Source organism: Ciona robusta, chromosome 2, assembly GCF_009617815.1.
Source record: "Ciona robusta chromosome 2, ASM961781v2".
Classification (NCBI taxonomy): Eukaryota; Metazoa; Chordata; class Ascidiacea; order Phlebobranchia; family Cionidae; genus Ciona; species Ciona robusta.
The window spans coordinates 5,190,985-5,205,036 of NC_143236.1; the positions used below are offsets into that span (position 1 = coordinate 5,190,985).

Here is a 14,052-nt window from a genome sequence, read left to right on the forward strand (position 1 = left end):
TGTTTTTATCAAAACTGGAGAAAAATCCTATTTTTTTGCAAAAGTAAAAAAAAGTGAGATTCTACCACAACGCATGATATCGGTATCATGTGTTTGTACAAAAATTCGAAAAAATCCAAATTTTTTGCAAAAGTAAAAAAAGTGAGATTCTACTCCAACGCATGATATCGGTATCATGTGTTTGTACCAAAACTCGAAAAAATAACTTTTTTTTGCAAAAGTCAAAAAAGTGATATTTTACTCCAACGCATGATATCGGTATCATGTGTTTTTACCAAAATTCCCAATTTTTTTTATTTTTGCAAAAAGTCAAAAAGGTGAAATTTTACTCCAACGCATGATATCGGTAACATGTGTTTTTATAAAAACTGGAGAAAAATCCTATTTTTTTGCAAAAGTAAAAAAAAGTGAGATTCTACCACAACGCATGATATCGGTATCATGTGTTTGTACAAAAATTCGAAAAAATCCAAATTTTTTGCAAAAGTAAAAAAAGTGAGATTCTACTCCAACGCATGATATCGGTATCATGTGTTTTTATCAAAATTCCCAAATTTTTCGGTATCATTTATTTTTACCAAAAATCCAAATTTTTTTTGGCAAAAAGTCAAAAAGGTGAAACTTTACTCCAACGCATGATATTGGTATCATGTGTTTGTACCAAAACTCGAAAAATAACTTTTTTTTGCAAAAGTCAATAAAGTGAGATTCTACTCCAACGCATGATATCGGTATCATGTGTTTTTACCAAAAATCCATATTTATTTTTTTTTGCAAAAAGTCAAAAAGGTGAAATTTTACTCCAACGCATGATATCGGTATCATGTGTTTTTATCAAAACTCGAGAAAAATACATTTTTTTGCAAAAGTAAAAAAAGTGAGATTCTACTCCAATGCATGATACCGGTATCATGTGTTTTTACCAAAATTCCCAATTTTTTTTATTTTTGCAAAAAGTCAAAAAGGTGAAATTTTACTCCAACGCATGATATCGGTATCATGTGTTTTTATCAAAACTCGAGAAAAATACATTTTTTTGCAAAAGTAAAAAAAGTGAGATTCTACTCCAATGCATGGTATCATGTGTTTTTACCAAAATTCCCAATTTTTTTTATTTTTGCAAAAAGTCAAAAAGGTGAAATTTTACTCCAACGCATGATATCGGTATCATGTGTTTTTATCAAAACTCGAGAAAAATACATTTTTTGCAAAAGTAAAAAAAAGTGAGATTCTACTCCAACGCATGATATCGGTATCATGTGTTTGTACAAAAACTCGAAAAAATAACTTTTTTTTGCAAAAGTAAAAAAAAATCATTTTTTGCAAAAGTTTAAAAAGTGATATTTTTACTCCAACGCATGATATCGGTATCATGTGTTTGTACCAAAACTCGAAAAATACCTTTTTTTTTGCAAAAGTCAAAAAAGTGAGATTCTACTCCAACGCATGATATCGGTATCATGTGTTTTTATCAAAACTCGAGAAAAATACATTTTTTTGCAAAAGTATAAAAAAGTGAGATTCTACTCCAACGCATGATATCGGTATCATGTGTTTTTATCAAAACTCGAGAAAAATACATTTTTTGCAAAAGTAAAAAAAAGTGAGATTCTACTCCAACGCATGATATCGGTATCATGTGTTTGTACAAAAATTCGAAAAAATCCAATTTTTTGCAAAAGTAAAAAAAGTGAGATTCTACTCCAACGCATGATATCGGTATCATGTGTTTGTACCAAAACTCGAAAAAATAACTTTTTTTTGCAAAAGTCAAAAAAGTGAAATTTTACTCCAACGCATGATATCGGGGTATCATGTGTTTTTACCAAAAATCCAAATTTTTTTTTTTTTTGCCAAAAGTCAAAAAGGTAAAACTTTACTCCAACGCATGATATCAGTATCATGTGTTTGTACCAAAACTCGAAAAAATAACTTTTTTTTGCAAAAGTAAAAAAAAATCATTTTTTGCAAAAGTTTAAAAAGTGATATTTTTACTCCAACGCATGATATCAGTATCATGTGTTTGTACCAAAATTCCCAAAATTTTTTATTTTTGCAAAAAGTCAAAAAGGTGAAACTTTACTCCAACGCATGATATCGGTATCATGTGTTTGTACCAAAACTCGAAAAAAAACTTTTTTTTGCAAAAGTCAAAAAAGTGAGATTCTACTCCAACGCATGATATCGGTATCATGTGCTTGTACAAAAATTCAAAAAATCCAATTTTTTGCAAAAGTAAAAAAAGTGAGATTCTACTCCAATGCATGATATCGGTATCATGTGTTTTTACCAAAAATCCAAAATTTTTTATTTTTCCTAAAAGTCAAAAAGGTAAAACTTTACTCCAACGCATGATATCAGTATCATTTGTTTGGACCAAAACTCGAAAAAATAACTTTTTTTTGCAAAAGTAAAAAAAAATCATTTTTTTGCAAAAGTAAAAAAAAGTGAGATTCTACTCCAACGCATGATATCGTCATGTGTTTGTACAAAAATTCGAAAAAATCTAAATTTTTTGCAAAAGTAAAAAAAGTGAGATTCTACTCCATCGCATGATATCGGTATCATGTGTTTTTACCAAAATTCCCAAATTTTTCGGTATCATTTATTTTTACCAAAAATCCAAATTTTTTTTTTGCAAAAAGTCAAAAAGGTGAAAGTTTACTCCAATGCATGATATCAGTATCATGTGTTTGTACCAAAACTCGAAAAATAACTTTTTTTTGCAAAAGTCAAAAATGTGAGATTCTACTCCAACGCATGATATCGGTATCATGTGTTTTTACCAAAAATCCATATTTATTTTTTTTTTGCAAAAAGTCAAAAAGGTGAAATTTTACTCCAACGCATGATATCGGTATCATGTGTTTTTATCAAAACTCGAGAAAAATACATTTTTTTGCAAAAGTAAAAAAAGTGAGATTCTACTCCAATGCATGATACCGGTATCATGTGTTTTTACCAAAAATCCATATTTATTTTTTTTTTGCAAAAAGTCAAAAAGGTGAAATTTTACTCCAACGCATGATATCAGTATCATGTGTTTTTACCAAAATTCCCAATTTTTTTTTATTTTTGCAAAAAGTCAAAAAGGTGAAATTTTACTCCAACGCATGATATCGGTATCATGTGTTTTTATCAAAACTCGAGAAAAATACATTTTTTTGCAAAAGTAAAAAAAGTGAGATTCTACTCCAACGCATGATATCATGTGTTTGTACAAAAATTCGAAAAAATCCAATTTTTTGCAAAAGTAAAAAAAGTGAGATTCTACTCCAACGCATGATATCGGTATCATGTGTTTTTATCAAAACTCGAGAAAAATACATTTTTTTGCAAAAGTAAAAAAGTGAGATTCTACTCCAATGCATGATGGTATCATGTGTTTTTACCAAAATTCCCAATTTTTTTTATTTTTGCAAAAAGTCAAAAAGGTGAAATTTTACTCCAACGCATGATATCGGTATCATGTGTTTTTATCAAAACTCGAGAAAAATACATTTTTTTGCAAAAGTAAAAAAAGTGAAATTCTACTCCAATGCATGATACCTGTATCATGTGTTTTTACCAAAATTCCCAATTTTTTTTATTTTTGCAAAAAGTCAAAAAGGTGAAATTTTACTCCAACGCATGATATCGGTATCATGTGTTTTTATCAAAACTCGAGAAAAATACATTTTTTTGCAAAAGTAAAAAAAGTGAGATTCTACTCCAACGCATGATATCGGTATCATGTGTTTGTACCAAAACTCGAAAAAATAACTTTTTTTTGCAAAAGTCAAAAAAGTGAAATTTTACTCCAACGCATGATATCGGTATCATGTGTTTTTACCAAAAATCCAAATTTTTTTTTTTTTTGCCAAAAGTCAAAAAGGTAAAACTTTACTCCAACGCATGATATCAGTATCATGTGTTTGTACCAAAACTCGAAAAAATAACTTTTTTTTGCAAAAGTAAAAAAAAATCATTTTTTGCAAAAGTTTAAAAAGTGATATTTTTACTCCAACGTATGATATCGGTATCATGTGTTTTTATCAAAACTCGAGAAACATACATTTTTTTGCAAAAGTAAAAAAAGTGAGATTCTACTCCAATGCATGATATCGGTATCATGTGTTTTTACCAGAATTCCCAATTTTTTTTATTTTTGCAAAAAGTCAAAAAGGTGAAATTTTACTCCAACGCATGATATCGGTATCATGTGTTTTTATCAAAACTCGAGAAAAATACTTTTTTTTGCAAAAGTAAAAAAAAGTGAGATTCTACTCCAACGCATGATATCGGTATCATGTGTTTGTACAAAAATTCAAAAAAATCCAATTTTTTGCAAAAGTAAAAAAAGTGAGATTCTACTCCAACGCATGATACCGGTATCATGTGTTTGTACCAAAACTCGAAAAAATAACTTTTTTTTGCAAAAGTCAAAAAAGTGAAATTTTACTCCAACGCATGATATCGGTATCATGTGTTATTACCAAAATTCCCAATTTTTTTTATTTTTGCAAAAAGTCAAAAAGGTGAAACTTTACTCCAACGCATGATATCGGTATCATGTGTTTGTACCAAAACTCGAGAAAAATACATTTTTTTGCAAAAGTCAAAAAAGTGAGATTCTACTCCAACGCATGATATCGGTATCATGTGTTTGTACAAAAATTCGAAAGAATCCAATTTTTTGCAAAAGTAAAAAAAGTGAGATTCTACTCCAACGCATGATATCGGTATCATGTGTTTTTATCAAAATTCCCAAATTTTTCGGTATCATTTATTTTTACCAAAAATCCAAATTTTTTTTGCAAAAAGTCAAAAAGGTGAAACTTTACTCCAATGCATGATAAAAAATGGAATTTTGATAAATGTGTTTTTACCAAAATTCCCAAAATTTTTTATTTTTGCAATAAGTCAAAAAGGTGAAACTTTAGCACATGATACCGATATCATGCGTTGGAGTAGAATCTCACTTTTTTGACTTTTGCAATGCATGATATCGGTATCATATGTTTTTACCAAAAACCCCCAAAAAATTTTTTTTTTTTGCTAAAAGTCAAAAAGGTAAAACTTTACTCCAACGCATGATATCGGTATCATGTGTTTTTATCAAAATTCCCAAAATTTTTTATTTTTGCAAAAAGTCAAAAAAGTGAAATTCTACTCCAACGCATGATATCTGTATCATGTGTTTGTAGCAAAATTAAAAAAATCATTTTTTTTTGCAAAAGTAAAAAAAGTGAGATTCTACTCCAATGCATGATATCGGGTATCATGTGTTTTTACCAAAAATCCCCCAATTTTTTTTTTTTTTTGCAAAAAGTCAAAAAGGTGAAACTTTACTCCAACGCATAATATCGGTATCATGTGTTTGTACCAAAACTTGAAAAAATAACTTTTTTGCAAAAGTCAAAAAAGTGAGATTCTACTGCAACGCATGATATTGGTAACATCTGTTTGTACAAAAACTGGAAAAAATCCATTTTTTGCAAAAGTTTGTCAAGCCTTTCGAACGCTTCGGTATCATGTATTTGTACCAAAACTCAAAAAAAAACTTTTTTTGCAAAATTAAAAAAAGTGAGATTCTACTCCAACGCATTATAATGGTATTATGTGTTTTTACCAAAATTAAAAAAAAAACATTTTTTTGCAATGTCAAAAAAGTGAAATTTTACTTCAGCTCATGATATCGGTATCATGAGTTTGTACCAAAACACACAAAAAAATTTTTTTTGCAAAAGTCAAAATGTGAGATTCTACTCCATTGCATGATGTCGGTATCATTTGTTTTTACCAAAATTCAAAAAAATCATTTTTTTGCAAAAGTTTAAAAAGTGAGATGTTATTCCAACGCATGATATACGTATCATGTGTTTGTACTAAATATCGCAAAAAACTAAAAAAAATCCAAATTTTTGCAAAAATCGTAAAAGTGTGATTCTACTCCAACGCATGATTTCGGTATCATGTGTTTCTTCCAAAATTTAAAAAAATCCAATTTTTTGCAAGAGTAAAAAAAATGAAATTTTACTCCAATGCATGATATCGGTATCATGTGTTTGTACGAAAACACAAAAAATCCAATTTTTTGCAAATTTAGAGTGAAATGCAAATTCGCATGACATACCACCGTCATAACGCTTATGTTTTGCAGGTAAAGATTGTATTTTCAATATCATTATTCTACTGTTAAGGGTTGGGGTAAGAAAATGTCAAATAATAAACCATTTCCTGATCTGTTTTTAACATTTTTCAATAATTAATGATGTGTAAATATGATTAGTTTACAAAATGGGACAATAAAAGAGTAAACATGAACCTTTTTACCCCAACCAAATATATAAAAACGGTAGGCTCTATAAACAATGAGAAAATAAGTATCACTTTTTCATTGTACTTTCTTGTCCTATTTGGTAGTAAACAAAGAGAATTTAAGGAAATATAGAAGGATTTTTTTCACGACTCCTATAGACCATTGTTATAACTGTAAAAACACGATCTGGATATTATATGTGCCAAAGGTGTCTCAATCTACCCCACAGTAGTACTACATAAACTAATCTCCGTTGCAGGCAGCACCAAAAGATAAACTGCTAGTTTACAGTGTAAAAGACGGCTGGGAGCCACTATGTAAGTTTCTTGGTGTCTCGGTTCCTGGCAAACCATTTCCGCGAAAAAGCGTCCGTGGTAATATTGTGGAAGAGCTGATGCAAAACGACCCTGTTTTCATTCGTATTCAGAGAGAAATAATGTTTTCTTCTTCTCTGCTGGCAGTATTGCTACCTTACGGTCTATACCGATGCGGAAAATTTGCTTGATACAACGACTGGCCAAGCACGCTGTCCCGATTTCGTGATAAAATTCCTTCGTTTTACTCGAAATAAATTTTATTTTGACTAAACATTGTGTTGCATTTATGTTTATGAAACATGATTTACCGTAATTCAGTAAATATCTAGAATTATATTGTGAGCTCCATGCAAAATGAGAATGGGCTGGTTAGAGGAATATTTTAAAGTATTAATTAGTAAAGAAGTTCAAATATTTCTTATGAACACATTACCGATAGAAAAGTCTTAGAAATGCATAAGGGAAGCCGGCACTAAGTATAGTTTTAAGTATCTTCTAATTGAGGCATTTGAAATTATTGGTTTTCCAGTGTATATGAGTAGTGATTCCTTTTATTTCCTGGTTTAAGATTAAGAACCACGAATGTAAACAGTTGAATACACGTTTGACAAAATCATTTTTTGAACATAGACTACTTTACGTTATTTAACCTTTTTAAACCTAAATCAACGGTTCATACCTCCTAATTTGGGCCAATTAAATCCCATAAATTATTTTTAACTTCTATTTAGCTTAATATTCTTATTCAACGCACAATACTTGGAATTCGACGTATCTTTGCGCAATGTTCGAATTCCTTATACTCAGAAAACCGAACTCCCGAAAATATAAAACGGTTTTCCAATGCCCGGGTAGAAAGCAGGCTATATAAAGAGGACGACCAAGTCACAAAACATATCTCTTACTTCATCTGAAACAAGCAGTTACCAACAACTAAAGTAAGTAGGAGATTTGCTTTCTATTTTCGGGACGTGGCACAGTGTTTGGAGCGCCTGCCTTTAATAAGCAATGTCGCTGCTACCCTTATGGGCGTATATGTGTTATTGGGCAAGACACTATAAACGGTATTTGCCCCAGTTGTCTAAGATGTATATGAAGTGTTAGTATTGTTTGTTAAAATACCGTATTTGTTATTCAAACCCCGTCGATATACTAAGAGATGAATTTAAATTTCGATTTATTTTTGCAGCCTTAAAATGCAGCAGAAATTGTTGATCGTTCTTCTTATTGCAATTATCTTCTCATTGGACAGAGTCGATGGCAAGGGAGGCAAGTAAGTGAAGAATTTCTGCAGCAAAACACGTTCACCCTAAAGTTTACGCACGTTTTAAAGAGTCGCATTTTTTCGATACATCTGTGTCTTAATTATACCAAAATCTTTATTTTGACTAAAGTGAAAATGATGCAGCATGTGAATGGTTGTACACAGGTTTTTAAACTTTCTAAAAAAGGCGGCCAAAGTTGGTGGGAAGGTTGCAAAGGCTGTAATGGACAAAGGGGAAATTGAAGGGTTCGAAAGGCTTGACAGTGAGGTAAATAAAAACATTGCTATTTATTTAACCCTGCGTGGAAAAATATTTAAGACAACTTGGAATAAATCATAAGTTTCGTGTGTCTTTTTGCAATTTAACCAAACAAATTTTAATTTTTCAGACACAACATGCTATTTTGGCAGAAGCGCTCGAAAATATGTAAATATTGATCGTATGAAAACAAACGCATGATCTTAATAAAGATATAAAACACAATCACCAACGTATTTTTTTTGAAATTCAACTTTAGGAAGGTTATTAAAAATAAAGATTTAGACAGAAACAGCTGTATACATGTATAGTGGCAACAAGAGCAAGAGTATATATAGAAGAGTAAGGTAATACTTGACCCTTAGAGGGCACATATTGTCTATGTTTTGCCCATGTTTTATCCAGATATACCAGTATCATGCGTTGATACCGGTATGCGGTATCATGTGTGGGGTAGAACCGCATTTTTTTAGTTTTGTTAAAAAATTGCAACTTTTTAAAATTTTAGTGGAAACACGTGTATGCAGGGATAATTAAATAACGATGTTAGAAACACATAATACCAGTTTCATGCGCTTGTACCAAAACAAAAAAATGCAAAATACATGATACCAGTGTGTGTTGAGGTAGAATCGTATACAAACACACGATACCCCGGTATCATTGTTATTAGGGAATTGTTTCCTATAAAAAAACAAAAAAATACTATATAGGTTAAGTAGTCGTAAAATTGTGTCATAACAAATGGGATGTCATGCTGTAGTAGAGTAAAAGAGAATTCTAGTATACTGTGGCGTAAGATGGGACACCTTTAGCACATAATATCCAAATATCCTGATTTTGTTATATACTGAAACAGTTAACAACGGTCTATGGGAGTTTTGACGATACGGTTTTACAAAATTCAAAAAGTTACCATTTTTGGACAAAGTTAAAAAAGTGAAATTCATCTTTCTCAACACATGATACCGGTATACCAAAAATATAAAACGCGATTTTTTGCCAAGGCCAAAAAATGCGATTCTACACAAACACATGATGCCGGTATCATGCTGTGTTTGTACAAAAAATATAAAAAACGCGATTTTTTTGCTAAAGCCAAAAACGCGATTTAATACCCAACGCAAGATACCGGTATCATGTGTTTGTACCAAAACAAAAAAGTGCGATTTTTTATCAAAACAAAAAATGTGGTTTTAACATAACGCATGATACTGGTATATCTGGATAAAACATGGGCAAAACATAGACATTATGTGCCTAAAAGTTCTAGTCTTACCTTACTCTTCTATATATACTCTTGCTCTTGTTGCCACTATACTGTAACTGTAACTTACTTTATCCTTACGTAGCCGGAAAGCGACAGTCGTTATCACACGGGTTTAACACCTCGTGCCAGCTTACGAGTTACCAAGTTTGTTACTTTGTGGGTGATAATTTTTTTTGGATTTTTTCTTTTTTTTATGCATATGGCAGATAATTTGGACAACCCATTAGTGACCACTGGGTTGGAGCAATTGCCGTGAAGTGTCTTGCCCAAGAACACATACGCCCACAATGGTAGCAACGTCGAGCCTTGAACCCATCTTCTGGGTTACAGGCAGGCGCGCTAACCACTATACCATGGCGCCGGACAACTATACATGTATACAGCTGTTTCTGTCTAAATCTTTACTTTTAATAACCTTCCTAAAGTCGAATTTCCAAAAAAAACATTACGTTGGTGATTGTGTTTTATATCTTTATTAAGATCATGCGTTTGTTTTCATACGATCAGTATTTACATATTTTTGAGCGCTTCAGCCAAAATAGCATGTTGTGTCTAAAAAATTAAAATTTATGTTTGGTGAAAATTGCAAAAAAACACGGAAAACTTATGATTTAATTTAAGTTGTCTTAAGTGTTTTTCCGCGCAAGGAAAATTAAATGACCATGCTTTTACTTACCTCAGTGTCAAGCCTTTCGAACGCTTCGATTTCTCCTTCGTCCCCTAATCCAGCCATTCCTACCTTGGCACCAACTTTGGCCGCCTTTTTCAGAAAGTTCAAAAACCTGTATACAAGCGTTCACATGATGCATCGCATTTTCACTTTCGTCAAAAAAAGCTTTTGGTATAATTACGACACAGATGTATTGAAAAAATGCAACTGTTTAAAACGTGCGTAAAATTTAAAGTATTTTGTTGCAGAAATTCTTCACTTACTTGCCTCCCTTGCCATCGACTCTGTCCAATGAGAAGATGATTCCAATAAGAAGAACGATCAACAATTTCTGCTGCATTTTGAAGCTGTAAAAATAAATCGATTTTTTACTGTGTCGACGCGGTTTGATTAAAAAGACGGTATTTTAACAAACAATACTAAAACTACATAATGAATGAGCTGGGACAATTGCCGTTTACTGTCTTGCCCAATAACGCATACGCCCACAAGGGTAGCAGCGACATTGCTTAACTAAAGGCAGGCGCTCCAAACATTGTGCCACGTCTCGAAAATAAAAAGCATATTTTTTACTTACTTTAGTTGTTGGTAACTGCTTGTTTCAGATGAAGTAAGAGATATGTTTTGTGACTTGGTCTTCCTCTTTATATAGCCTGCTTTCTACCCGGGCATTGGAAAACGATTTCTTTCTATGAGCAACGCTTAGGTTTTCGGAGTATAAGGAATTCGAACGTTGCGCAAAGATATGTCGAATTCTAAGTAGTCTTTTGAATAAGACTATTAAGATGAATGGAAATTAAAAACGTGTACTGGGTTTTAATTAGTGCAAATTCGGTATGAACCGTTAATTTAGGTTTAAAAGGGTTAACTAACATAAAAGTCGCCTATATATACAAAAACTTTTAAGTCTAAAATGTATTCACTTCTTATATTTGTGGTTCTAAATATCAAACCAGGAAATAAAAGGAATCACTACCTATATAGGCTACACTGGAAATCCATTAATTTCAAGTGCCTATTAGAAGATACTCAAAACTATACTCAGTGCGGGCTTCCCTTATGCATTTCTAAGACTTGTCCTAAAGTAATGTGTTTTAGAGAATTATTTTTCTTTACCAAGTAATACTTTATCCGTACTTTTTTTGCTTAAGAATTACTGCTTCGTCGGGGTAGTTTTGCCCAACGAATAAATATATTCTTTAATGTACGTATTGAATGAACTGTAACTGTTTCAATTTAAATGCGTGGTTACAAAATACACATAGTCTAATAAATAGAACGTATAAGAATCTAACCAGCCCACTCTCATTTTGCATGGAGCTCACAATATAATTCTAGATATTTACTGAATTACGGTAAATCATGTTTCATAAACATAAATGCAACACCATGTTTAATTAAAACAAAATTTATTTTAAGTAAAACGAAGGAATTAAATCACGAAATCGGGACAGCGTGCTTGGCCAGTCGTTGTACCAAGCAAATTTTCCGCATCGGTATAGACCGTAAGATAGCAATACTGCCAGCAGAGAAGAAGAAAACATTATTTCTCTCTGAATACGAATGAAAACAGGGTCGTTTTGCATCAGCTCTTCCACAATATTACCACGGACGTTTTTTCGCGGAAATGGTTTGTCAGGAACCGGGACACCAAGAAACTTACATAGTGGTTCCCAGCCATCTTTTACACTGTATACTAGCAGTTTATCTTTTGGTGCTGCCTGCAACGGAGATCAGTTTATGTAGTATATATAGGATTTTTATATAATAAGCTGGGGTAAAATGTTTTTCTGGTTGTTCTTTACCGTCCCATTTGGTAAAAAAACAGAAAAAATATTTATAAATTATCGTTGGTATTTGTTAAAAACACGGCTGGGAAAATTGGGATGTGTATGTGTAAAGGTGTCCCATCTTACCCCTGGAGTAAAATAATAATATTGAAAAGTACAACCTTTACCTGCAAAACATAAGCATTGTGACGGCGGTATGTCATGCGCATTTGCATTTCGTTTAATTCTGGTTCTCTAAACAAATTGCTTTGATACTCCACCCCCCAAATTGCAGGTCCTGTTATAGGGTAGACGATTGCAATACACTACGAGTTAAAAAAATAGCATGAACCGTCGTACGGAATGAAAAATTTATTAATACCGTACGACAGTTTATGCTTTAAACTAATTATATATCGGTAAATAAACTTTATCGGCTTATCTGGTATAAACAACGTAGTGTATTTTTAACTTTTTGTGTCGAAGTCTCGTGGAATTGCGGGCGAAACGGCGGAAATACAGCAGCACACTACCTTTTGTATACCGGATAGGTAGATAAAAGATTTGACATTATGCCTGGTAGCAGAAGTAACAGCAGAATCTCGCTGTAGGCAGAGTGATTGAAATATCTATGCTGCTTTACGTGTTGGGTATCCGCTATGTCTGCTGTAGTTGTACTCTTTCAATAAAGGTAACTTTGCATTGTGGAGATAATGAAGCTATGTATGTTATATGTTGGTACGTGCGAAATTAAATTCTTCCGCTTACCCATTAACGCTGTGTAACTCGTGAACTGCCACCCGGCAATCGGATGTAAGGCATCAATCTAAAGATGAAATTTTGCCCAGCTTTAACTTGGTTCATCAAACTTTTGTACCAAACTACTTCATTTTCTCTCATCATTAATATAATCTGAAATTGAAGTATTGAAAAATAAAACTTCGCAACCAGCGTATATACAAGTACAATTCTTATTGCAAATGTGCTTACTTTAGAATCCGGGAAAGCCTTATGGATTTCGTCCCAATAATAAGCGCCGGGGAGATCCGAAACCGCGTCTACATTCTCGAACATTCTTCGAAAATCTTCGGTCGTTCCTCCCGTAGTTAAAATTTTGCGCCATTCGTCACCAAGGTAGGTATAATTTTCCATGAAGTCGTATACGTTATACCCAAGATCTCGCAGTGCGCAAGTCATCGTTTTCGTGCCAGTCTTGGACAAGCCAGCGCAAATTACTTTCATGATTAGGCTATAGGCACCACAGCAAATCAGTTTTAAATGCTTTTCACTTTGCAGTCTGTACAATATTGTTACAGAAAAATAAACATATAGCAATTAAAGACCTCACATGCGCTATTATGACAGCAGTGTGAATAATAGAAGCCTTGTAGTGAAGTCTACACCTACAGTCTACAATTCTATCCACTAAACTAAATGTTTAAACCTTTTGCTAATGTTGTTTTGCGGTTTGATGCCATAAATAATTAACGACTCTTTCTAAGTTTGGTTAGGGCGCGGACAACTGGAACAACGATTGCACAGCATATAGCTTTACCTCATTTACAAACTATCTTTGAAAACGACTTACTAAATTATACCTTGCCTTTCGGTGGTGCAATCCCTCGAGTGGCTTATTGACCATTTGTGTAAATTCTACGTTACTGTGTAAAGTGTTTGTTTGAACATTGTAAAACATTAACCACACTAACGTGTGCCTGGCGATAAGTGCTGCCAGTGTTTTTCTCATTGATTCTTTCGTAATAAAAGTAAATAAACTGATCATCATAATTGAATGACATTTGACTAACTCTCACTTCTAGACATTGTAATGCACGAGTGATTTAATTATGCCTACGTATGTGAAAGTAATGAAGAGAACACTCCCTATGGTATAGTGCAAATACTATAGCGGCTTTCGCTTGACTTGATCGTACTAGCCAGAGGCAGATACTGTGTAACCGATTTTATATGAAGTAAATAAACAAGCAACATAAATGCCCACCAATAAGTTTGTACTTTGTACCGCAATCTACAAGATCTATACTATCTGATTTAGTTAAATGTGTAGCTCGTCTTTACCAGTATAGCCTATACTCGCCCTGTTAAGCGATTATCTGACTGTTTATCCCTTTTTTTGAATCCGTTCACATTATGCACAAAAGTCTATACATCGCCGTTATTTTTCCGGATGCTTCTCACAAT

At 32.6% G+C, this 14,052-nt stretch overlaps 1 protein-coding gene and 2 long non-coding RNA genes across 3 annotated transcripts; 1 reads left to right on the forward strand and 2 right to left on the reverse strand.

The window, feature by feature from the left end:
* Positions 1-7,453: 7,453 nt before the first annotated feature.
* LOC149740462 (uncharacterized) lies at positions 7,454-8,369 on the forward strand. The gene is made up of 4 exons (XR_016384505.1): positions 7,454-7,556; positions 7,808-7,891; positions 8,048-8,150; positions 8,272-8,369. It is a non-coding gene; the product is annotated as an uncharacterized LOC149740462 (long non-coding RNA).
* A 1,496-nt stretch (positions 8,370-9,865) lies between these two features.
* LOC149740463 (uncharacterized) lies at positions 9,866-10,957 on the reverse strand. Its single transcript, XR_016384450.1, has 4 exons — positions 10,659-10,957; positions 10,345-10,428; positions 10,088-10,193; positions 9,866-9,963 (listed from the first exon to the last, which is right to left on the reverse strand). It is a non-coding gene; the product is annotated as an uncharacterized LOC149740463 (long non-coding RNA).
* A 516-nt stretch (positions 10,958-11,473) lies between these two features.
* On the reverse strand, positions 11,474-13,415 carry LOC149740464 (uncharacterized). Its single transcript, XM_089872124.1, has 4 exons — positions 12,841-13,415; positions 12,625-12,762; positions 12,039-12,176; positions 11,474-11,802 (listed from the first exon to the last, which is right to left on the reverse strand). The coding sequence occupies exons 1-4, from the start codon at positions 13,090-13,092 to the stop codon at positions 11,491-11,493; spliced, it is 840 nt and encodes a 279-aa protein (XP_089728250.1). The 5' UTR covers positions 13,093-13,415; the 3' UTR covers positions 11,474-11,490.
* Between the last annotated feature and the right edge of the window lie 637 nt (positions 13,416-14,052).